Source organism: Colobus angolensis, unplaced genomic scaffold (assembly GCF_000951035.1).
Source record: "Colobus angolensis palliatus isolate OR3802 unplaced genomic scaffold, Cang.pa_1.0 Scaffold446, whole genome shotgun sequence".
NCBI classification, from domain to species: domain Eukaryota; kingdom Metazoa; phylum Chordata; class Mammalia; order Primates; family Cercopithecidae; genus Colobus; species Colobus angolensis.
The window spans coordinates 496,682-523,823 of record NW_012117888.1 but is presented as its reverse complement, the minus strand read 5'-3'; the positions used below and the strand labels follow the sequence as shown (position 1 = coordinate 523,823).

Below are 27,142 nucleotides of genomic sequence, written 5' to 3'. Positions count from 1 at the left end.
TCTGGTCCTGCAGCAGACTTCTTCCTGGGCATTCAGACATTACCATACAGCTTCTGAAATCTAGGCAGAGGTTCCCAAACCCCAGTTCCTGTCTTCTAAGCACCCACAGGCTGAACACCATGTGGAGGCCATCAAGGCTTGAGGCGTGCACCCTCTGAGGCAACATTATGAGCTGTGCCTTGGCCCCTTTTAACCACAGCTGAAGCTGGAGTGGCTGGGACACAGAGCACCATGTCATGAGGCTGCACAGAGCAATAGGGCCCTGGGCCCAGTCCGTGAAACCATTTTTCCCTCCTAGGCCTCCAGGCCTGTGATGGGAAGGGCTATTGTGAAGATCTCTGAAATGCCCTGGAGACATTTTCCCCATGATTTTGACAATTAACATTTGGCTCCTTTTTACTTATGCAAATTTCTGCAGCAGGTTTGAATTACTTCCCAGTAAATGGGTTTTTCTTTTCCATCATATAGGCTTCAAATTTTCCAAACTTTTATGCTTTTCTTCCCTTTTAAACATTAAGTTCCAATGTCAGACTACCTCTTTGTGAATGCATATGACTGAACACTTTCAGAAACAGCCAGGTCACATCTTGAATGCTTTTCTACTTAGAAATTTCTTCTACCAGATACCCTAAATCATGTCTCTTAAGTTCAAAGTTCCACAGATCTCTAGGGCAGGAGCAAAATGCCGTCAGTCTCCTTGTTAAAGCACAGCAAGAGTGACCTTTACTTCAGTTCCCAGTAAGTTCCTCATCTCCATCTGAGACCACCTCAGCCTGGATTTCATTGTCCACATCACTATCACATTTTGGTCATAACAATTCAACAAGTCTCTAGGGAGTTCCAAACTTTCCCACATCATATTCCTGTCTTCTTCTGAGCCCTCCAAACTGTTCTAACTTCTGCCCATTACCCAGTTCCAAAGTTGCTTCCATATGTTCAAGTATCTTTATAGCAATGCCCCACTTCTTTAGTAACAATTTTCTGTATTAGTCCATTCTCACACTGTGATATAAAACCACCTGAGAATGGGTAATTTATAAAGAAAAGAGGTTTAATTGACACACAGTTCTGCATGGCTGGGGAGGCCTTAGGAAACACAATCATGGCAGAAGGTGAAGAAGAAGCAAGCACCTTCTTCACAAGGCAGAGGGCAGGAGGAGAATGCTACACACTTATAAACCATCAGATCTCATAAGAACTCACGATCATGAGAACAGTATTGGGGAAACCGCTCTCATGATCCAATCACCTCCTACCAGGTCCCTACCCCGACACATGGTGGTTACAATTCAATATGAGATTTGGGTGGGGACCCAGAGCTAAACCATATCAAAGAGTGATTAATACATGGAACACAGAATTTTCAGGGCAGTTACATTCTTCTATGTGATACTGTGATGATGCATACATGACACATGCATTTGTCAAAACACATACAACTATACAACACAAAGACTGAACCCTAATGTATAGACTTTAATAATAAAGTATAGCTTCATCCATTTTCATAATCATCAAGTGTACCATATATTGGTTCGTTAATTGTAAAAACACATTACAAAAATATAAGATGCTAAAAATAGGAAAACTATGAGCTAGAGAAAAGGAGTATGGGGTAACTGTACTATCTGCTCAATTTTTTTGTAAACCTAAAACTTCTGAAAATAACATATGAAAAAAGCAAATAAACTACAAAAAAGAGACAGAAAAAAATACTAAACCATCAGTATTAATAACAAGAATAATTTAATGATTTAAATAATATCAAGACATTACTAATCTACACATTTTTCATAATCCTTTATGTTCATTCCCCTTCAAATAAAAGATTATTTAGTTAAATTACAAAGTAACATTATAAGCTCCCTTAGGGAATTTAATTAAATGTGCATTCATAAACTATTTTCTGGATGATTCCATGTATTTATTTACTAAATACCATTTAAAATTATAATTATTATTCTTATTTAATGGAGTTAAATCAAATAAAGAACAATAAATCTTGTTGGGAACAGGCCCCCAAATCTGGCCATGAACTGGCCCCAAAACTGGCCATTAACAAAATCTCTGCAGCACTGTGACATGTTCGTGATGGCCATGAAGCCCACGCTGGAAGGTTGTGGGCTTGCCGAAATAAGGGCAAGGAACACCTGGCCCACCCAGGGTGGAAAACCGCTTAAAGGTGTTCCTGAACCACAAACAATAGCATGAGCGATCTGTGCCTTAAGGAGATGCTCCTACCACAGATTACTAGTCAGACCCATCCCTTTATTTCAGTCCATCCCTTTGTTTCCTGCAAGGAATACTTTTAGTTAATCTATAATCTATAGAAACAATGCTTATCACTAGCTTGCTGTCAACAAATATGCAGGTAAATCTCTGTTCAAGGTTCTCAGTTCTGAAGGTTGTGAGACCCCTGATTTCCCACTCCACACTCTATATTTCTGTGTGTGTGTCTTTAATTCCTCTAGCGCCACTGGTTTAGGGTCTGCACAACCGAGCTGGTCTCGGCAAAATCTAATTCTTAGGTGTTTCAGATTTTAAATCAGTATGAATGTCCTTTTTAAAGTACTGAGTAAATACAGTAACAGTGCCAAAAAAAATACAACCATGGAAAGAAAGATGGGAAATAACACAAAACTATTTGTATCTTAATTTCTTGAACTATCTCACACTAACAGCATCTCATATTTTCCATCAAAAAAGTGAAGATTAACTTTTATATCACTATAATGAATAAAATTTAAACTGATTTAAAATGTTTATCTTGTGATATACAATAAAGGAGCATTTTAAACATTTAAAAATCACTTAATTAACATGTATACTAGGGCAACTAGAAAAATATGATTAATAATGAACAAATAATTGAGAAATACATGCAAAACTGGTATTTTAATTGAGTTCCAGCAAAAAAATTAAATAAATAAAAATTCCACCTAAAAATTGGGGGAAAAAAACAGCTGGCTGTAGTTGGTAGCCGGTTGGGATTACATGCTACCCCATGTAATGGGAGGCCCAGGTTGGGGGATCATTTGAGCCCAGGTGTTCCAGACCAGCCTGGGCAATATGGCAAAACCCTATCTTTACAAAAACATACAAAAAGTAGCTGGGCTTGGTGCATGTCTGTAGTTCCAGCTACTCTTAAGGTAGGAGGATGGTTTGAGCCCAGGAGGTTGAGGCTGCAGTGAGCCATGATCATGCCACTGCACTCATGCCTGGGTGACAGAGTGAGACCCTGTCTTTTTCAAAAAATAAAAATAAATAAAAATTGGAAAACTGCTCATTTATTCCTCCATGGGAGATTCACTTCACAATAGTTTCAAAGCCTATTTTCTTAGGCAACAAACAGCACTTGGGAAAAGACAATTATAAAATTATAAAAATGTTTCACCTTTTCCACATAAAAAAGGACATTAAAATGTGTATTTATCTTCCTATCATAGGCTGAAGATATCAGATCCTAATTCTGGAACCTGTAAGTGTTATCTCATATGCTAAAGTTTTTACAGATGTAATTAAGAATCTTGTGATGAGATTAGCCTGCATCATCCATTTCTGTAAGATGTGCAGAAATACAAAGCCATGGTGAACTGCCTTTGAACAGTACCATTCCTTTTCTAGCAGGGCTTAGAAGTTGCAGCCTAACCACAGAAAACATGCAAGGTAAAATATTCAAATATCTTAATATCAAATTATCTGTGGTCCTGTATTTCCAGAGTCTGTGACAAAGGCAAGCAAATTCTGATCCTCACCTTGCAAGCCTCATTCTCCATATTTGCCAGGTAGCATCTTGACTTGACTCATAGCCTTTATCATCCATTTGACAAAATTCCATTAAACATTAACTATAAATTAAGCATGAGATGTTAGGGTAAATCAAAAGCTCAACCAGACACCAACTCTAGGTAATATCAATTCTTATTCCACTCCAACACCAAATAATTCCTGCTTAGATAGTAACACTTCAGTGAAAGAATGCAAAAAGAAAAACCTCCATTTAGTTCTACTAAAATTGTAGTTTCTATAATATAAAGCTCTTGTGGCTAGACCAATACAGCATCATCCTTGGGGTATGTCTCAAAGTTCACAGAAGTCTCACTGACTAAAAAAGAGGGGAGACGAACACTAGACTGGATCTGAACTGCATTTCTGAATCCACTACTACCTATTAAATAGTGCCAAAATCACTTAATTCCTCACTATTTCAGAGCTATTGGTAATGACTAAATATTCTGCAACAACCTAAAATCCCTAGAAGAAATAATCAATAGAAATGAAGGGAAAATTGTCGACTTGTACATAATGATAGGTAATGTTCATAAAGATAGAAAATAAAATGATGGAAATTAGACCATTATATTCATTTCTTGTAACATAAAAAATATATAGCAGAAATATGTCTTCAGGAGAGTGCATAAAATCAACCAACTCAGATACTTATTTCCTAACATGAAAATGAAATAATTAAATTTTCTCTGTTCTTTGGTAACTATTAATATTATTACTCAAAGTTGAGCAGTTACAGTATATAAAATCTGATTAATATGTTCTTAAATGTTAGCAATTCCTCATCTATTTTTCTTTCTAAAAGAACTGTTAAGACTAGAAACAAACGCAGCAAGAAAACAGAAGGCACCACAGCTGTCTATCGATGCAAGGATGGAAAGTGTCTTTGAAATATTAGAGACTGATATTGGATGGAGCCTGATGGGAAATGACAACCCCATGGCTCTGACATCTGCTTCAACAGATGCCCTTTGCAAAGACAGGTGATTTCTTGTTTCAGTATTCCCTAGAAGGGTGTTGTGCAGGACAAAATAATGAACAGTCTATAACACTGAGACCTTGTTGAACAAGTAAGATGTATGGATTACAGAATTTGTAAGCTACTCCATGATGAATTAAAATTTTAACCACAAGTGCAGCAGAGAGAAAAAATAACTTGTAGACATTGGAAAAAAAATGAAGAAAAAATGCTTCAAAGTTAACAATTATGATAAACAATAACAAGCAGATCTCACTGACCTGAAGCAACCAATAATGGAAGGCTTATTTTGAGCACAGGCACTTTGAGAAGGAAAGGTGCAAACAAAAACAGATATTGCAAGGGGAAACCACAGCTGCTAACCAGAGGGCAGATACGTGCATGCTCAGTAAAGAAAGAACTGTGAGTCTTGCAACAATTAAGCCACGTAGAAAGACAAGACCTTATTTAAAAGAAGAGCTGGGGGGCAGCTCTATGCAGAGTTATCTGTAGGAAATTCTAGTAAGTTTTTCAGTTTCACCAAGAAATAATGACTAATGAATCACTGTAACAGCATTCAAACATCAAAGTGATATTTAAGAATGGTACTATACTTCGACCATTATAACATTTATTATGTTTGTCATTTCAAATCAATGTAGTATTACTTATTAAAAAGCTATTGAATAACTATATTTTCAAGACAAATACTATTGCTTTATCATATAACTTTTACTAAAATAAAATCCAGATGGAAGAAAAAGATAAACATGAAAATGAAGCTTTAAGAAAAACATTATAGTGACTAGTCACCTAATATTAGAATGGGGAAGGAGTTTCAAAGTGTTAATATAAAGAAAGAATTCACACATGAAAGAGTTCTAGGTTAAGTTACATAAAAAGAAGGAAAAACTTCAGTCTATCAAAAAGCAAAAAGATACCAACAACTCATAGATAAAACCTGGGCCAAGGACATAAACAGTTTGAAAAACGAAAACTATCAATGACCAAGACGCATATGAAAATATCTTCAACCTCACTGTAATCAAAATAAATGTAAAAATTATGATAACATAATTTGTTCAGGTACGGTGGCCCACGTCTGTATTCTCAGCACTTTGGGTGGTCAATGCCGGTCAGGAATTCAAGACCACTTGAGGTCAGGAATTCAAGACCAGCCTAGCCAACATGATGAAACCCCGTCTCTACTAAAAATACAAAAAATAAAAATAAAAAATTAGCCAAGTGAGGTGGCGTGCGCCTGTAGTCCCAGCTACCCAGGAGGCTAAGGCAGGAGAATCGCTTGAACCCAGGAGGCAGAGGTTGCAGTGAGCCAAGATCGTGCCACTGAACTCTAGCCTGGGTGACATGGGTGACAGAGCAAGACTTCATCTCAAAAAAAAAAAAAAACCATAATTCATTAATCAAATGTAAAGGTTTTTAAAGATATTACTTGGTGTTGGCAAGGCTATTTTGAATTAGGCACTTCCATACATCATTGTTGGGAATACAAAATGAGGTAACTTTTCTGGAGTGCAATTTGGCAAAGTGAATCAAGGTCCCTAAAACTGTCCATAATCATTGATCCAATAATTCAATTAATAGCAATTTTTGATTGAAACCTAATAGAGATATGTAAAAAATATGCATATTTCAGGATTATTTAAAATAGTAAAAAGTTAGAAACAACTTAAATGTCCAACAATAAGATAAAGGCTAAACAATTTTTATATCCTTAACATGGAATATTCTGTAGCCTTTAAAAATCATATTATAGACTAGATTTCTTAGTATGGAAATATGTTCACAGTATAATAACTAGAGCATTTAAAATGTAAAGCTATATACACGAAATGCAGCAATAGTTTTCTTTAAAGATCCTACATAAATTTATAAAGACCTACAGGTATGTGCAAGAGGATGAGTGTTGGGAATATAAAGGAAATATACCAAAACATTAATGTTTATTCAAGGTTGCTGGAATGAGAAGCAATTTGTATTTTCTTCCCTATGCTTCTATTTTCCAAATTTTCTATGATAAGCAAGCACCATTTTCGTTAAATACATACAAATGGCCAAAAAGCATATGAAAAAATGAAAAATATGAAATGAAAAAATACTCAATATCACTAAGCATCAGAAAAGTACAAATTAAAACAGACAAAATTTTGAGACAGCCAATGTACCACCCTACACCAGTCAGAATGGCAATTACTAAAAAGCCAAAAAATAACAGTTGATGAGGATATGGAGAAAAGGGAACACTTTTATATTGTTAGTGGGAATGTAAATTAGTACAACCCCTGAGGAAAACAGTATGACGATTTCTCAAAGAACTAAAAATAGAACTACCATTCCATCTGGCAATCCCACTACTAAGTATCTACCTAAAAGAAAAGAAATCATCCTCTTTTTCAGACTGGAACCATGGAGGGTGTAGAAGAGAAGATGAAGAAGGTTCCTGGTGTGCCAGAAACCCTTAAGAAAAAGTAAAGGAATTTTGCAGAGCTGAAGATCAAGTGACTGAGAAGTAAGTTTGACCAAAACATGCTTCGAAAGGCAAGGAGGAAGGTTATCTATCAAAAGGTGAAGCACTGTCACAACGAATATAGGCAGATGTACAGAACTGAATTTTGAATGGCAAGGATGGCAAGAAAAGCTGGAAACTTCTATGTACCTGCAGAACCCAAATCGGCATTTGTTGTCAGGATCAGAGGTATCAACGGTGTGAGCCCAAAGGTCCGAAAGGTGTTGCAGCTTCTTCACCTTCATCAAATCTTCAATGGAACCTCTGTGAAGCTCAACAAGGCTTCAATTAACATGCTGAAGATTGTAGAGCCATATATTGCATAGGGGGTACCCAAATTTGAAGTCAGTAAATGAACTCATCTACAAGTGTGGTTATGGCAAATTCACTAAGAAGCGAACTGCTTTGACAGACAACGCTTTGATTGCTCAATCTCTTAGCAAATATGGCATCATCTGCATGAAAGATCTGATTCATGAGATCTATACTGTTGGAAAATGCTTCAAAGAAGCAAATAACTTCCTCTGGCTCTTCAAATTATCTTCCCCATGAGGCAGAATGAAGAAAAAGACCACCCATTTTGTAGAAGGTGGAGATGCTGGCAACAGGGAGGACCAGATCAATAGACTAATTAGAAGAATGAGCTAAGGTGTCTACCATGATTATTTTTCCAAGCTGGTCAGTTAATAAACAGTACCTGCTCTCAAATTGAAAAAAAAAAAAAAAAGAAAGAAAAGAAATCATTATATTAAAAAGATACCTGCACTTATATGTTTATCGCAGCACTATTCACAATAGCAAAGATAAGGAATCAACCTAAGTGTCCATCAATGGAAGAGTTGGTTAAAAAATGGCCTGGCCAAAATGGTGAAACCCCATCTTTACTAAAAAAAGTACAAAAATTAGCTGGGCATGGTGGCAGGCACCTGTAATTCCAGCTACTCAGGAGGCTGAGGCAGGAGAATTGCTTGACCCTGGGAGGCGGAGGTTGCAGTGAGCCAAGATCGTGTCACTGCACTCCAGCCTGAGTGACAGATCGAGACTCCGTCTCAAAAAAAAAAAAAAAAAAAACAGTGGCATATATATGTATACGTACATATATGTGTATACACACACATGCACACACACACCATGGAATATTAGTCATAAAAAATAATAAAATCATATCTTTTTTTTGAGACAGGGTCTCACTCTGTCACCCAGGCTGGAGTGCAGCAGCATGATCATAGACCACTGTAGTCTCCATCTTCTGGGCATAAGCAATCCTCCTGAATCAGCCTCCCAAAGGCTGGGATTACAGGTGTGTGGTACCACACCCAACTAATTTTTTTTATTTTTAGTAGAGACAAGATCTTGCTATGTTGCCCAGGCTGGTCCTAAACTCCAGAGCTCAAGTGATCCTCTTGACTCAGCCTCCCAGAGTGTTGGGGTTGTAGGCATGAGCCACTGTACCAAGCCAAAATCATGTCTTTTGCAGCAACATGGATGGAACTAGAGGCATTATCTTTGAAATAACTCATAAACAGAAAGTCAAATACCACATGTTCTCACTTATAAGTGGTAGTTAAATAATGTGTGCACATGGACATAGACAGTGGAATAAGAGACACTGGAGACTCAGAAACTCAGGAGGGTAGGAGGGGGTTGAGGGGTGAGAAATTACCTAATGGGTACAATGTACACTATTCGAGTGATGGTTACGCTAATAGTCGAGACTTCGTCACTATGTAATATATCCATGTAACAAAACTACACTTGTACCCCCAAACTCATAAAAATATTTTTTATTATACTTTAAGTTCTGGGATACATGTGCAGAATGTACAGGTTTGTTACATAGGTATACACGTGCCATGGTGGTTTGCTGCACTCATCAACCCATCATCCACATTAGGTATTTCTCCTAATGCTATCCCTCCCCTGGCCTCCTACCCAACAGGCCCGTGTGTGATGTTCCCCTCCCTGTGTCCATGTGTTCTCATTGTTCAACTCCCACTTATGAGTGAGAATATGTGGTGTTTGGTTTTCTGTTCCTGTGTTAGTTTGATGAGAATGATGGTTTCCAGCTTCATCCATGTCCCTGCAAAGGACATGAGCTCATCCTTTTTTATAGCTATATACTATTCCATGGTATATATGTGCCACATTTTCTTTATCCAGTCTATCACTGATGGACATTTGGACTGATTCCAAGTCTTTGCTATTGTGAACAGTGCTGGAATAAAGATACGTGTGCATGTGTCTTTATAGTAGAATGATTTATAATGCTTTGGTTATATACCCAGTAATGGGATGGCTGGGTCAAATGGTATTTCTGGTTCTAGATCTTCGAGGAATTGCCACACTGTCTTCCACAATGGTTGTACTAATTTACACTCCCACCAACAGTGTAAAAGCGTTCCTATTTCTCCACATCCTCTCCAGCATCTGTTGTTTTGTGACTTTTTTGATCATCATTCTAACTGGCATGAGATGGTATCTCATTGTGGTTTTGATTTGTATTTCTCTAATGACCAGTGGTGATGAGCTTTTGTTCATATGTTTGTTGACTGCATAAATGTCTTCTTTTGAGAAGTGTCTGTTCATATCCTTCGCTCAGTTTTTGATGGGGTTGTTTGTTTTTTCTTGTAAATTTGTTTAAGTTCCTTGTAGATTCTGGATATTAGCCCTTTGTCAGATGGATGGCTTTTTAATGATCGCCATTCTAACTGGTGTGAGATGGTATCTCATTGTGGTTTTGATTTGCATTTCTCTAATGACCTGTGATGATGAACTTTTTTTCTTATGTTTGTTGGCTGCATAAATGTCTTCTTTTGAGAAGTGTCTGTTCATATCCTTCGCTCAGTTTTTTATGGGGTTGCAGTGAGCCGAGATTGGACCACTGCACTCCAGCCTGGGCAACAGAGGGAACCCCCGTCTCAAAAAATAAAAAGTAAATAAATAAAGTAATTAATTAAACAAAATCATGCTTTCATGTAGCTTGTTTTTTAAAGCAAAAAAAAACCCCTAATATCTGAATTGTTATGATTAGTCTGATTAATGAAGTAACCAATGGCAAAACATGTATCTTGACCATCTCTAGTACATCAGAATTGATGATGTTCAATTAGTTTTGAGGCAGGAGAATAGGATCTGGAGGCAGGGCCATTTCACGCTGACTTCCTGGAACTAAACTGAAAGGAAAACCCTAATTTTCCACATCTAAGTAACAAAAGAACCAGAGACTAGGCCCTTTGCAAACCCCCACTATTTCTGCATGGCAGATGGGAAATAGAAAGTATCTCTGATTGGTTGCTTTTTGTAACCAATCAGACTTTTGCATAGGAGTGTAACTTTGTAACTTCACTTCAGCTTCTGATTGATTGTTTTTCGCAACCAATCAGACTGACTGCAGGCCAAGTCTTCATTAACACAGCAGTGCAGCTTTGTAACTTCACTTTAGGCTCTGTTCGGTCACTTTCCACAACCAATCAGATTCATTGGGGCCATCACTTCATTTATATGAGGTGAACACAAAGTGGCCAATGGGAATCCTCTAGCAGGGTATTTGGACCCAAGAAGATTCTGTATTGGGTCTGTGAGAGGCTGCTCAACCTGCTCCCACCCTGTAGAGTGTATTTTCCTTTTCGATAAATCTCAGCTTTTGCTGCTTCATTCTTTCCTTGCTTTGTGCATTTTGTCCAATTCTTTGTTCAAAACACTAAGAACCTGGACACCCTCCACTGGTAACAGTTTGACTTTGATCTGTCTGCCTAAGTCAAGGTCAACCAGCCACAGAAAATCAAGTAGATCTGTGTATACAATATACATTTTATTTGCATGTTAAGATATGTTAGTACCTTTCTACTGCATGAGAAAGGAAAGTCTAATATAATACGAGAAAGGTCTGCATCAAACTGACTCTCCAGGACAACTTCAGCAGCCTTTGGATTGCAAAACAAAAGTAGTCCTTCAGAAGAGTGGGGGGAAAAAAAAACAAGTGCAAGCCACTGTACTAAACAAAACTATTGCTTTATCTTTGATTTATTCAGATTAAGACTAATTTTATAGCTGCATACTGTACCCCCTAAAATAATACTGTATTTAGAGAGCAAGGACCATCCTTACTTGAGTTATCTGATAGCAAAGCACTAACCACTGAATCCTGAAATTAAAAGAATTTAGAATAAATTGACCAGTTAAAAAGTAATGACAAATATCACAAATTGGTCCAAAAGCATCCCATTTGTTTACATTAAGTGGTCAAGCAGCCCCTATACATCAGCACGGTGGCAGCTGCCAGAAAGACCAAATGGATTCAGATGGTTTATTACTAACACAGACAGAGAAGGCATATCAGCATGGTATCAGCTCCCCATGTCCCTAGTCCTACAGGAGAAACCCAAACTGGAGGGACTAAATGAAAGACAACACACACAGTGGGTTGCTCTGTTGTTGAGGAGTCAACTCTAGACTGCAGCTATGTCATTTTATAGTCACAACTATGCCTGAAGGAAAGTCCCATGCCTCACCAAAATGAAAATAGGAAATAATAAGCTGCCTTGAGGCAGCCTCCTGTAAGATAGAGAGGTGGATAAGAAATGGCCTTGTGACAGCTCCTCACAAGTCTATCTTACCATGTACCAAGGAGGATCACAGAGTATTCCCCCAAGACTTGAGAGAGATTGTGGTTGAGCCATGCCTGTGTGGCCTATGTGGGAAAATGCAAGATCACCAAGGTGCCATGGCAGAGCCATTCTCCTACACACAAATAGTATAGGAAGTCAGTATATAAAATTATCACACTCTTTCCCATAATTTAAAGTTTAAAAATTTGAGAAGCATCTATTATAAACTATTGCAGAGAGTCATAGCATTGAACCAAACACTGTCGAGAATTTATACAGAGAATGCATTATCTGTCCTAAAGAAGTTTAAATTTCTCTGGGGAGAAAGCAATGTAAAGTCAGGAGCACAAATGCACCTGGTTGCTTATTAATATTAAACAGTAACTTAAACACCTAATAATAGAGGAATGGTTAAATAAGTTATGGTGCATCCATATATTTTTCTTCAGTGGAACGGTGGCATAAGGAAAACTTTCTGAAAGAACAACATAGAAGAAGAGTATACAGTGGACTACAATGGAAAGATGCTTAAGGCAACAATATTATATTGAAAAATGTGAGAAAGTTTAGTCATTCATGAGGCTTTTTGCAAGAGAAGAAGCAGTGACTATGGAGAGCTGCTGTGAGTGCCTTTAAGCTCTGATCCTACTAAGGATGATAAACTTCGTAACTGCAAGGTAGCGGATTCTGGGATCTTAACTTTGCACATGGCAAATGGAGGAGAGCAGACAGTAAGAGGACAAAGTAAGACCAAGACATGCTAAAACACAATTTTAAATAATTCAGAGCTATACTACTGAGAAAATTCCTAAACCTAATCATGAAATGTCCATTTATCTCTCAATTTTTCTGGACTTCATCTACAAACATGATTTTCAAAATAAAATTTGTTAAAAGAACATAATAATCCTCAAAACATTTTGTAATTTAGTATTTTCAATGTCAAACTTATTTAACATCATAAACAGTACTTTCAAATCAATTTTAATGAATAGCTAACCTAAATATTTTTAAACAGCCAGCTACTCTAAAATAAAAACATATCTAGTGGCATAGTATAAGAATATATAAAAACTACAGCAAATTTCCAAACTGTTAAAGCTTAATACTCATATCACTCATATCTCTGCTTATGAAGCAATAACAACGTATGTCTTTTCTCTAATTTTTTTCATTTTTAAAAATAACAAAACAATAAAAACAAAAATCAGGAAAACAATGAGAGGTTCAGATACATACCCTGAAGAACAGGGTATATATTTATGAAGAAGTGGAAAACACAGAGCAAAAGCAAAGGGACAAATTGTGCAGGGGGTCAAAAAGGCACCCATGGCAAGAAGCAGGCTTCATTGAACAAAATATACTGAACAACTACTATGTACCACACACTGTACTACTAGCTATTGGAGTGGCGACAAAGTCACCATACTCAAATAACTCTAAAACCAATAAAAAGGGAAGTGCAAACAAATAACCCATATTTCTTTAATTCAACAATGCATATTTTCCTCTAATACTAACGTTTTTGAAATCTATGTATGCATTTACTGAGGCGGTGTTTATTTGTCAGAAAAGTTATTAAATTGATGGTGCATACTAGGGTGAAGGAAATATATTCACTGCAATACAAAATCACAGCGGCTATAATAGAGGTATAGAGTAATCACTGTATGTAGAAGATGAGGGGTAAGGGAAAAGACAAAGGCATGATCTGGGATACAAAGAATCAATAGGAGTTTACCAGGTAGAAAGTAGAAGGATATTAACAGAAAAAAACTATAAAAAAACCCTGAGGCACAGAACAGCATGATACTTTCAATGAGCAGCACATATTATAGTTTGATAGGCTGGAATATAGAGGTCCGAGGCAGTATGAGACTAAACTGAAGTGCAGGTAGGTCAGGAATGCAAACTGGGTTCATCTTATATTAAAAAACCAAACAATATTATATACCATGTTAATACAACAAAGGACAAAAACCATATGATTAACTCAATAGAACAGAAAAAGCCTTTGACAAAATCCAACACCCTTTCATGATAAAAATATTTGAAAAGCCAGGTATGAAAAGGAATTTCTTCCACCTGATAAAGACCATTTACGAAAAAAACAAAAAACAAACAAAAAAAATAGCTAACATTACCTTTAATGGTGAAAGACTGAATATATTCCCCTTAAATTCAAGAACAAAACAAGAATGTCCACTTTCACAGCATCTGCTTAACATTATTGAAACTAGAAGTTCTAACAGGGACAATTAGGCAAGATACAGAAATAAAAGGCTCCAGATTTGAAAGGAAGTAAAACTATCTCTATTTGCAGATGACATGACATAGAAAATCCTAATGAATCCATTTAAAAGACTACTAGAATAAACAAGTTTAGCAAGGTTGAAGGATAAATGATCACTTATAAAAATCAGTTGTATTTCTACACACTAGCAATGAACAATCCAAAAACTAAATTTTTAAAATTCCAATTACAACAGTATCAAAAACTACAAAATATGAAACTACAAAATAATGTTAAAATAAATTAAAGAAGATATAAATAAATGAAAAGACATCCCCTATTCATGGATTGGACAACTTAATATTGATAAGATGGCAAAATTCCCCCAAATTGATGATTCAACACAATCCTTTTCAAAATCCCAACTTGCATTCTGCATTTTACAAAGAAATTGTGTAGCTTATCCTGAAATTCCTGCAAGGACCCCAGAATAGCCCCAAAAATCTTGAAAAAAAAATGTTGGAAAACTCACACTTCCCAATTACCAAATTTACTACACAGCTACAATAATCAATACAGTGTGGTATTGGGTTAAGAACAGAAATATAGATCAATGAAATACAATTGAGAGTCCAGAAATAAATCTTGACATTTATGGTCAACTGATCTTAAACAAGGGTGACAAGACAATTAGATGAAGAAAAAAATGATCTTTTCAAAAAATGGTGCTTCGACAACTAGATATCCACATGTAAAAGAATGAAGTTGGACCCTGATCTTACATGACACACAAAAATCAACTTAAATAAGCAGTGAAGCTAAATGTAAAAAAATGAAAGAGCTAAAACTATAAACTCAAAATACATAAGGATAAATCATTCTGACCCTGGGTTAGGCAACGCTTCCTTAGACATGACACAAAAAGCACAAGCAACATAAGAAAATAGATAAAATGAGTGATATCAGTATGTTTTAATTTTGTGTTTCAAAGTAGATGAACGAACAGAATAGGAAAGAAATATTTGCAAATGATATATCTGTTAAGAGACTTGAATACAGAATTTTAAAAAAAAGAAAAAAAAAAACCTCTTATAACTCAGTAATGAAGACATGAAGACAACCCAATTAGTAAATGGACAAAGGGTCTGAATAGACATTTTGCTTATGAAAATATACAAATAGTCAATAAGCACATGAAAAGATGTTCAACATCATTAGTCATCAGGAAAAGTCAAATCAAATCCACAATGAAATCCTGCCTCAGGCTGTGCACGGTGGCTCATGCCTGTAATCCCAACACTCTGGGAGGCTGAGGCGGGTGGATCACCTGAGATCAGGAGTTCAAGACCAGCCTGGCCAACATGGTAAAACCCCATCTCTACTGAAAAAAAAATACAAAAATTAGCCAGGCGTGGTGGTGCATGCCTGTAATCATAGTTACTCAGGAGGCTGAGGCAGGAGAATCACTTGAGTCCGGGAGGCGGAGGCTGCAGTGAGCCGAGATTGCATCCTTGCACTCCAGCCTGGGCAACAAGAGCAAAACTCTGTCTCAAAAAAGAAGGAAAGAAATACTGCCTCACATCCACTAGGATGGCTATAAACAAAAAGATAAAAACAAGTGTTGTTGAGAATGCAAAGAAATTGGAATTCTCATATACTGTTGATGGAAATGTAAAATGGTGTGGCCACTTTGGAAAATCTGACATTTCTTCAAAATGCTAAACACAGAATCGCCATACGACCCAGCAATCTCACTCCTATGTATATAACCAAGAGAAATGAAGACATATGGCTACACAAGAAACATGTATATCACTGTTCATAGCAGCATTATTTATAATATGCAAAAAGTGTAAACAATCCAATTATCCATCAACTGATGAATGGATAACCAAAATGCACTATGGAATATTATTCAGAAAGAAAACGAATGAAATACTGATACATGCTACAACATAAATGAACTTTGAAAACATAGTAAATTAAAGAAGCCAATCACAAAAGGTCACATCCTGAATGAAGTCATTTACATCAAAAGTACAGTTGGGGTAAATCTATAGAGACAGAAAATAGATGAATGGTTGTGTAGGGTTTGATTGGCTGGGGAGGAGGCAGGGAGAATGGGAAGGGATTTATTTGTACAGGATTTCTTTCGGGAGAGATGAAAATATTCCAAAACTAAATTATAGTGATGGCTGCACAGCTAACAACCAATAAACAATATACTTTAAATGTGTCCACTTTTGGTCTGTGAACTCTCAATAAAGTGTTAAAAAGAAAAGAAGTAGGCCAGGTGCAGTGGCTCATCCCTGTAACCCCAGCACTTTGGGAGGCTGAGGCAGGTGGGTCACTTGAGCCCAGAAGTTCGAGACCAGCCTGGGCAACATGGTGAAACCCTGTCTCTACAAAAAAATACAAAAATTAGCTGTGTATGGTAGCACACCCTTATGGTCCCAGCTACTCAGGAGGCTGAGGTGGGAGGATAACTTGAGCCTGGGAGGTTGAGGCTGCAGTGAGCCATGATTGTGCCACTGTACTCCAGCCTTGGCAATAGAGCGAGACAAAGAAAGAAAGAAAGAAAAGAAAGGAAGAAAGGAAGAAAGAAAGGAAGGAAGGAAGGAAGGAAGGAAGGAAGGAAGGAAGGAAGGAAGGAAGGAAGGAAGGAAGAAAGAAAGAAAGAAAGAAAGAAAAGAAAAGAAAAGAAAAGAAAAGAAAAGAAAAGAAAATAGATATAGAATAGAAGCCAAGGCTCTTGGTCCCCTAAAGTTTCACAATTTCACTGAAAAATCACTGAAATGCAGAAAAGACATACACATTTATCTAAAGTATATATATGGGAGCCCTCAGAATTAAGACCCAAAAGAGGAATTGCCTATTTTACACTTAGGTTTAACAAAGTATGGACAGCCCAGCTGTGCAGAAATATGATTGGACAAAAATAATATGATCTAAAGCTGACAGACTGAGTGGAGAAACCCAGCAAGGCCTGTCTACCTATTAAATAGATTATTCTAGGCCTCTCTGAGCCTGTATTTCTTTCTCTGGCTGTGGGCAGGGCCCTCTCTGGAATGGGGGTCTTAAGACCTACAGTCAAACAAGTTAAGTCCGATAATTTCTTTGTGGCCAGTTTTTACACAGAAAGGCAGAGGGGGAATTCAAGGATTATTTTTAGGTCTTATGGCTGGCTTTCAGGAAAAGGGGTTCTGGCTTCTACGATCCTCCCTGGGGAAGAGGGATTCTAGTTTCTATGGTTAGCCTTAGAGGAGAATGGGACCGAGAGACAGGAGGGCAGGACAAGGTCAGTGCAAAACTTCTGCTGCTGAGGCCTTCATTTGGGGATATTGTTTTCTGAGCTCCAACATAGGTAAGGATGGATCTGAAAAAAGATAACCCATATGTAAAAACAGGAACATGGAACTCCACCTCACGCTATACACAAAAATCGATTCCATATGAATTAAGAACTTTAATACCAAAAACAAAACTGAAACTCTTAGTAAAAAATGTAGATGAATATATTTTACATGTTCTTAAATAGGACACAAAAATAATTGTCTATAAAATTCAAGACTGATACATTTGGCTGTATTAAAATTTACAAATTTGTCCATCAAAACACACCTCAAAAAGCAAAAAGGCAAGTTATAAACAAGAAGATATTCAAAATATACAAAACAAATGCTTAGTATAAGGAGCATTTCTTTAAACTCATAGAATTCTATTTTTTTAAAAAAAAAAAAAAGGACAACCAACCAACAGAAAATGGGCAAAATAAATGAAAAGTTATTTCACAGTACAGGAAAGACATATGACCAACAGACATGTGAAGAAAGGTTAACATCATTGGTGATCAGGGGAATGTAATTCAAGAAAGACTTCATCGAAATACCATTTTAAACACACTTGGCCAAAATTTTTAAATTTGACAATACTGTTTTGGAGGGCACATAGATTCACAGGATCTCCTATACATGTCAATGGAAACAGAAATTATAAACCGGTTTGAACACTGACATACCACACAACCCAGCAATTCCATTTTCGAGTATATACATAAGAGAAATCCTTGCACAAGTACAAAAGACATGTATAATAATGTTGATAGTAGTGCTATTCCCAAGAGAAAAAGAGGGGGTGAATGAAAATGGCTATCAGTGAGAAAGTGAATAAAGGTGGTATATTCACATGATGCAAGATAACACAGTCATTCAAAAGAATGAACCACAGTTTTACATAACAATTTGGATGAATCTTAGCAATTTAATTTTAACTAATAAAATATAAAAATTACCACAGTTAAAGCATAGTGTATGTATTACCTTTTTTAATGTTCAAAACAAGGAATAAGGAAATAAGATTTTGAAACCTATGGTTTGAAAACTGGCTACTGGCTTGAAGGTGTTTTAGTAACATTGTTTTAGTAACATATTGCAATCAGATTTGCATATTAGAAAGAATGGTTTAGCTACAGTGTGAAGGGGATAATTAATTGAAGTTGAAGAAAACTTGAGGCAGAGAGATCATTTAGGAAACTACTGACAGGTCCAGTTAAAGGTGAGGAATAGAGAATCTGAACAATGACATTGAGAATAGAAAGGAAGGAAACTGATTTGAAAGCTATTCAAAGAGTTATGACCAACAGGCCTTAGGCCCTCACTAGATATAGAGGGTGAGGGAAAGGGAAGAGTGGAGAATAACTCCCAGGTTTTAGATCTGGGTGACAAGGAGGCCTAGGATGAATAACGAGAGTTCATTATTTGACATACTGAGTTTGAGGAGACTCTGAGACATCAGCATTCATGTAGTTTCCTCTCTCTAAAATTAACTATAAAATCTGATGCCTCCTCTTTAAAGGCCGATCCTCCAACTTCTTTATAAAGCCCCACTCCGCTGTTGCAACAACCCGATCAAATGTCATCTCTCTCTCTTTGAACCTATGCGGCACTTTCCATTTATCTTACTCTAACCCAGGGTTTCTCAACTTTGGCACCATAGACATTTTAGAAAAGTTAAGTCTTTGTTGTATAGGGCTGTCCTTTTCATTGTAGGATGCTTGGCAGCATCCCTTGCCTCTACCCACCAGATGTCAGCAGCAACCCCCAAATTGTGATAATCAAAAATGTCTTCAGCCAGCTGTGGTGCTGTAGGACTATAGTCCAAGCTACTCAGCAGGCTGAGACAGGAGGATCACTTGAGCCCTGGATTTAGAGCCTCTGAACAGCCACTATATTCCAGCCCAGGCAACATAGCCAGGGCAACATAGCAAGGCCTTGTCTCTTAAAAAAATAAAAATAAAAATACATCTCCAGATACTGTCAAATATCCTCTGGAGGCAACCTCTCCAACCCTACCCTTCCCCACAATGAGAACTACTGATCTAGGATATAATAGGTATACGAGTTCTTATTTTAAACCATTATGAAATCATTAACTCACTGAAAGTAGCAACTTTACAACCTTTACAAAATATGGATATGACAAATCCATTCTTATATACTCACTAGGTAGTTTAAGGACACAGTCATCTACATTTAATTTACTACTTCTAATTCACAAATACCTTTAAATGTAATTATTTTCTATTGACATAGACATCCCCAACCAAGTAGCTCAAAATACTAAGGATTTACATATTGCAATTATTTTTTTAAGAAGTGAAAAACTCTAGACTATACACCTTAGATTCTCTTAGGAACATAATCATTAACAAAAAGCCATTTCTGAGTGAAATCCAAATTCACAAATGTTCTAGAATCGGTTCGTCTCCATATGGTTCAAAGAAAAGTTTATGTCATAGTTATCTTATACCTGTCTCTTGTCACCTTGAATCTCTAATATCCTACTGAGACAAGTAATTAATTTAAAAATAAAGTGACAACACTCTCTGTCACAAATTATAAAAGACTACATAGAATCAAGTGTTCCTGAAAAGGAAAGAACTTACTTTCTTATTTGGAAAAAACTTTTCCTCAAAAAATTTGACATAAAAAATATATTAGAAAATATCCACTGTTGAATTATCCATTACAGTCCACTGACAGGTATTCTGTTAATGGAATGCTACTGATTTACATGAAACAAGAGAAATGTAAAGATTAAACATTACAGTTTGACCTTCAGCAGATTGAGTGCACTAGTTGAAAGTGAGAGTAAACATAAACTCACATTGTTATTAAACTGGCTTATACAGTTTTCTTTAATTACATTAAATGGTTCCCTGGCGTGTAAGGTATTTTTTTCTATAAACGAGAAGCAGACAACCCTTTCTGAAACTTTCCAGATAACTGATTATAAGAGTATTACAATGTTTTAAGAAGCACCCAAATACACTCAAAGTGTAGAGAAAAAAAGAAAACTGAAAGATTTCCCTTTCTAGGTCATGACGATAACTATCCTCTGCAGAATGGGGAGGTGGGTATCATGCAGTTAAGGCATGTCACAGAGTGGGCTGCTAGGCTGGGCTGGGAGAACAATACGCCTCTTTTGCCAAGTTTCACTGTTGCCTAGGAACTTAAACAAATGGCACCTCCCAGCAAATCAATTTTGTAAGTCTTCAATTATCTTTATTTGTAGTAAGTGTCCCTAGCATTACTTCTTATGTTCTCAATGAGGTTCTGGATCTTGTCTACCTTCATGCCAAATAAATGCTTCAGAATTTATATCACAAATAATCTAAATTGAAATATCAAGTTTAAACCTTAAGCAAAAGTATTCCACTAACCCCAATTTTAAAACATCCCAATCAACCACTTCTGTTCTTATACCTGCAATGCAACAAATACCTAACCTAACTTTTCAGGAAGCTTTCTCAAACTAAATTAATCCCCTCTAAAATTAAGCCTTATGCCACAGTTCCATATCTCTTATGTGTACAGCATATTGAAGTATATTATTTTGAATACTGTTATATATTATAATGAAATTCTTTTCTAACGGTTATATTACTGTACACATTTGACTATTGTATAAACCCTTTAAGTTCAAAAACCATGTCTCTTTCTATTAGCCATAATCATGTTTCCAAAGTTGGAGTTCAATAAATGCTTAATGAATCTATTCTAAAACCATGAGAAAGAGAGGCATGATAGCTATGCAAATACACGCAAAACAAAACACACCATACCACAAACAAAAGGTATATAACCTATGAAGTTAAATAAGCATTGAATTTTCAGAATAAATAACCTATTTATTGGCACGGTGTTTAATAACTGCATTTTTATAAAGAGAGAATGTGTCACAATGGAAATAACATTAGGATAGCACTGGAGTTGAAAAACCTAGGCTCTGACCCACACACTCTGCCAGACTCACCATTTAACTTTGGACAAATCACTTAACCTCTCTCAACCACAACAAGCAATTACTATGTACTCTGCCAAGCTCACAGGGTTATTATTAGGATACAATAGGATAATATATATGAAAGTACTTAGAAATGTATAAAGAGCTGTATAAATGGTATTATCTTAATGATGAATGTACCCTTCAATTAAAGATAACATTTTATTTTAAATGAAAGAAATTAAGGGATAACTATTTATGCTGTAGAACTTATCACTCAATAAATCAGTACAAGGTTGAGTAATTCAGATTCAACCTATAGCAATTAACTGTCAAAAATGTGCTTCACATTTGATTTTTCAGGAAGACATTTATTAAATAAAGCAAAGCAGATATCTGAATAAGGCCACAAAATCACAATCATGAGCTCATTCCATTAAATGCACTGAGAGGACCTTCACCTCACAAAATCAAATGCTGTGTTTATCTGGCTCCATTTTACAACCTGATACAATGCACCATGCCCTACAGTTGAAAAGGTGAACCAGCCACGTAGGAAATACTAGAGTTGACTCCTGGTTTACAGGAAAACACGTGATTATCCAGGACATGGCACAATCTGATATAAGAATTCCTAAATCTGTTTCACAGACCTACTGCTCATGTACATAAACAGGTATAAAGCAGCAGCGGGAGCAGCTGCAAATAGGCTGAAACATATCCACTTATTTGTAGCACTGGCGACAGAGTCAACTATGCAAGGTTTCAGGATTTGTTTGGGTAACCATTAAAATCACTTTCAAGTCAACAAATTATCATAGTATCCAGATGGACCAAAAAGTTCTATGCAATTTCCCTTCATCTTGTCAAATCGACCTACCGACCATGTCGGAGAAGACATTACAGCAAGAGTCAGCTACTTTACTGAAATGGGTTACCAACTTTCTGATCGCTGTTTTTTGTCCTTATGTGGGTGAAAATTCTAATCAAGGAGTATCTGGAAGGGAGATCTACTCAAAAAGGTCATTAATCTCCAATCACCAATTGGAGATTCAAGTAAATTAGCAAACTCCCCCTTTTAAATGTTAATCTCCTAGACAGGCTGCCATAATCATTTACCTGAGCTCTATCCCAATAAAGTAAGGGGAGTGAGGTTTGAAGAAAAGTGTGATGGGGACAAAGGGAGGGGGCAAGTGAAGAACAGACACTAGGAATGCAGAGAGAGGTAAAAAGACACCAAAGATAAACTCTGCAAACAGCTGCCTAAAATACATTTTCCCTCATAGGAAGCCTGTTAGCAGAGAAAAGATTCTGCTGCTACATGTTTGGGGGGCACCATTTTCTTCATGTAAATTTATCAAACAATCTGAAACAATTTTTGAGTACTTAGTTCCTAGTTTTGGTTTTGACTCTCTTGACAAGTGGCTTTAAGGTTAATATCTAAACTTTTATCAATGTTCTTACTCAAAGAACAAATATTTCTTGAGTGCTTCAAAAATAAACAATTTTGGGGTTTCTCAGTCCTGAGTACATATTAGAATTACCTGGGAAGATTTTTTTTGCCTTAAGTTCCTTGGCCCCTGAGATTCTGATTTAATTGGTCTGGGGTAGGATCCAGGCAGGGTTAAAAAAAAAAAACAAAAAACAAAAAATCTCCTTTGCAATTGTAATGTGCAGCCAGGGTGGAGAACCAGGTGTCTATTTCATCTTAACGTAAAAAAAAATCTTTCCCCACTTATTTTGAAATGTATTAATTTCTCCTTATTCAATATTGTTTCACCCAGATTCTCACCACCTCTCACTTAGATTAACATTAACCGCTTCTTAGCTATTTTCCCTTCCTCTTGTCTCTTCCCAATGCAATAAGGAATGCTTGTCTAACTAATCAGTTTGGTTCTGAAACATTATTCCACTAAGAGTCATTTTAAGTATAACAAAATCACCAATCAGATCATTTTCATCAAATAGAGAATATACTGTATGTGTGTTCCTGTATGTATGTGTGTGTGTATGTACATATGTATGTATAATCTCAAACATGCTCTATTTTTCTTCAGTTCCAATGTACCTGCTTTCATTTACACATAATGAATAGTGGTCTCTTTACATTAAAAAATACTGCCCCTAAAAATTTCATGGCTAAATTTTGTCAAAAACAAATGGCAAATGAGTCACCCAAAGATATCTAATTTAAATGGAAAAAAAAGAGCAGCACAAGATCTGGTTTACTCTGATCTTTGAAATGTTCCCACAAGAAATGCTCATTCAACTGAAGAGAAAAAGTAAAATGAAACTTATGATGACTGAATGTTTACCATGAACAGATATGGCTCTGCTTTGTGTTGAAGCTTGCCTCAGAAAACCAACTGAAGGTTTAAAAGCCAAAGGCTGTAACTGCATCAGATGATATTCGTATTTATGAGAAATATTATCAAATACAATAAAGGGAATATATAATGAGAAGACTGAACAAGTATATGGTTTACGCCCTGCCTTTTAAGGGGCTCTATTTCTTCTCAGGGATAGCAAGACAGAAACATAAAAAGAAAATAAAGCCAGCACTGCCAAGTAAGTGGTAAAGACAATAAGTACCATGGGAATTCAAAGAAACAGGAGATTCCTGTGGACTAAGGGAGTTGGAGACAACTTCTTGGAAGAGCTGGGGCTTCAATAAAATTAAATAAATGGAGAAAAGAGGGAAATTCCAGGCATACAGATGATCTTGTACAAAGATGAGGCAGAAATGCACAAAATATATTTGAGAGACAGAGAGTGGACCTAGTTGGAAGAGAGGATTCTATGTGGGAGCATTTTGAGGGACAAGGTTGCAACAATAAAGTGGAGCCTAACAATGAAAGCCCTGAATGCCAAGCTAGGATGCTTAAACTTTGTCCTGCAGGTAGAATAATCCTATATAGGTTATAAAGAACAATAAGCAAAAACAAAAAGAAGAAAAAGAAAAGAAAAAAATCACTATAATGATGCAGTCTGAAACTGTTTTACTTGAAGCCTTTGAAGAACACACCAAGTTGCATAATATCTCGCTAACAGTCATGAATATGTGAACACATTATTTAGGAAATCTGTTCTCAGTGAAGGAGTAAAAACGCAAACATGCTTTATGAAATCTAAAATCAGTGGTTGATTACACATTCATAGTTCTTAGGATAATTCCTAAAAGAATCACTGGGTGGAAAGCTTCAATTTTAGGTTTTCCTCCTCTCCCCACATTGTTCCAACACAAATACCTTGATTTAAGATCTAAAAACTGAATGCAACTGAAATTGTCTTGTTTTGAAAATAAGAGGTATTTTCTACTCCTCATTATGGGTGAATTTACTTACTATATTGTTTCAAAATCACGACATCTATTAAAATAATTTTGTCCAGGATTTACTATATTGTTTCAAAATCACGACATCTATTAAAATAATTTTGTCCAGGATTTATTTTAGCAAAGCAGATGAAAACAGAAACAAATAACAAATTTAAAGATTACAAAAAGCAAAAAAAAAAAAAAAAAAAAAAAAAAACCTTTCATCAAATCAAGACATATCTAAAATAATCCAGCACTGGTTTACGAGAGTGTGTTCCTAACAAAAAACGCCAGCCACAACAAAGACTACCAGAGAGTATATGAAGAACATTACAATAGCCAATTTCTCATCCAAAATGATAAACCTTTAATCCACAACTCCATAAGGAATGGAGTTAATTTTTTCTCAAAAAAGCCCTTAAAATTGTTGGCTTTCTACTATAAAAATTAAGACTCTAAGATAACTTAAAGCAAGGATTAGCTTTCTTCTAGTAAGCAGACATGTAAGTGATTGATGATTTAATTTGCCACTGCAGCAAATACTAATTTAACCACCACTACCTTCTCAACACCAGGAAAATGAAAAACCTGTCTTTAAAGGCATACGTGACAAGAAAGAAGTCAAGAATATCCTAGGATGATTAAACCACACAAAAAAGCCATGGCAATCCTGCTGCTGTACTCTGAAAAAGGATATGCCATTCTTTCAGGCACGTATGCCTTTAAGGAATATGTAGAGATTATGATTTTTGTGTTTGGTTTAGTTTGGTTGGGTTTGGTTTTCCGGGAAAGATGGGAAGATCGAGGAGAGTTGAAAGAAGTGCATTAAGGAAGGTGTCAACGCCTCCCTCCCACCCAAACTGGGGAAACTCGCTTTAACAATAATGCTCTTTCACCCCTAACATCCCACCAGTTTCCATACATCCTTGAGGCAGCATTCCGCCCCTTCCCGATTGTTTGCTTTGCCCCTCACGTTCAGGAGAACTGGCTGCCCCGACTTTGTTAGTCTGGCAGCCCCCGCGCACCCGCCCAGACCTGCAGAGTCCGACAACGCAGCCACGCAGCCACCCACTCCCCGCACCTCCTCCTTCACAGCCAGCTTCCCCTCCCCCCGTCCTGTCACCTGCTTGGGTGGTGTCCGTCAGGTCGTAGCCGCTGCCCGGGAAGTCTCGGAGTTTCCGACCACTGAGGCTCAGGATGCCGGAGTTGCCCGCCTCCTCCAGGGCCCGGTCCAGGCTCCTCACGGTGTGCTGAGGCTGCAGGCTACCCGGGTTCCACGGCGGCCCGTTGGGAAACGGCTGACCGAAAAGAGTCGGTACCGGGATGGGGACCACCAGGGTCCCGCCACCGCCGCCGCCTCCCCCTCCAGCCCCGCCACCTCCCCCTCCGGCCGTGCCACCGCCACCGCTACTTCCACCTCCACCACAACCGCCGCCCCCACTGTTACCACCTCCTCCCTGACTCGCCGCCATGTTCCTGGGAGAGAGAATAGCCCCCGACAATACTGTCAGCCTGTGCCGCGAGTGTAAGGGGTTCTTAGGACGCATGCGCAGGCTGGGGGCGGGCGGCGGGGCAGGGGGGGGCGAGGTAGAGAGTGGGAAGGAACCAGGGGGCGGGCTAGGAGGAGGTGTTGGATAGAGAAAAGATGATGTTTGAAAGTGCAGAACGCTTGCTTTAAGAAATGTATGATGAGAAGAAGGATGCTAAATCCCGGTTCTGCTGCTTTGGGTACCAAAATCTTGCGAAACATCAGGCGAACTATAGGTCATCTGGGCTGTATGTCCCCAAATCTCTAAGTTGCTTCACTGTTTCCGTTCTGCAAAACAGAAACAAATATGTGAGCTAGGGATGAAAGGGATTCGTTTCAGAATATACAGAAACAGCACTTAGAAGGGCTATGGGGCAGCTTATTGAGAAGCTTACTGCAAATGCCTCAGGAATCCTTTACAGTGTTAGAGAAACCCTGGGGAGTCATTTGGGGAGGGAAATGAGTGCTGTGTTGAGTTTGGGGCATACATGGATTTCTCCATAGTTTAGAATTCTATAATAGGAAAAGATTTGTAAAATGTTTTCAAGGAAGCCTCTCGTTTCAATGTATATAAGTCTCAGCCAGACTGTTGCCTTCCAAAACTTGGAAGAGTTATCCACATTCTGTTCTATCACTCTTTGAAGTTGTGCCAAGATCTCCAAAATATCTCTAGTTTCTTCTCATCGTGTCAGTATTGCCTGATGAAAATTTCTTTGATCATCAAACAATCTTAAAGTTTATTTCTGAAATACAGATTTTGTTTTTAGATGGAATTCTGAAGATTTATCCCTGGATATTATGAAGCCAATCGATCCTGAATTTTAGGAGTTCATTCTCAGAACCTGAAGATATTTTTAATGTAGAGGACATAGGGAAGAAAGTTGAAAGTCCTTTATCTGG

The 27,142-nt window shown here is 37.2% G+C and overlaps 1 protein-coding gene across 2 annotated transcripts in view; it reads right to left on the bottom strand.

Moving 5' to 3' along the window:
- Positions 1-26,211, bottom strand: part of LRCH2 (leucine-rich repeats and calponin homology (CH) domain containing 2) — a 129,203-nt gene extending 102,992 nt beyond the window's left edge. For both annotated transcript variants that reach the window (XM_011957537.1, XM_011957538.1), the window contains exon 1: positions 25,838-26,211. In XM_011957537.1, the coding sequence (XP_011812927.1) occupies positions 25,838-26,186 (349 nt within the window). In that variant the 5' untranslated portion in view covers positions 26,187-26,211. The remainder of the gene's footprint in view (positions 1-25,837) is intronic.
- Positions 26,212-27,142: the final 931 nt, after the last annotated feature.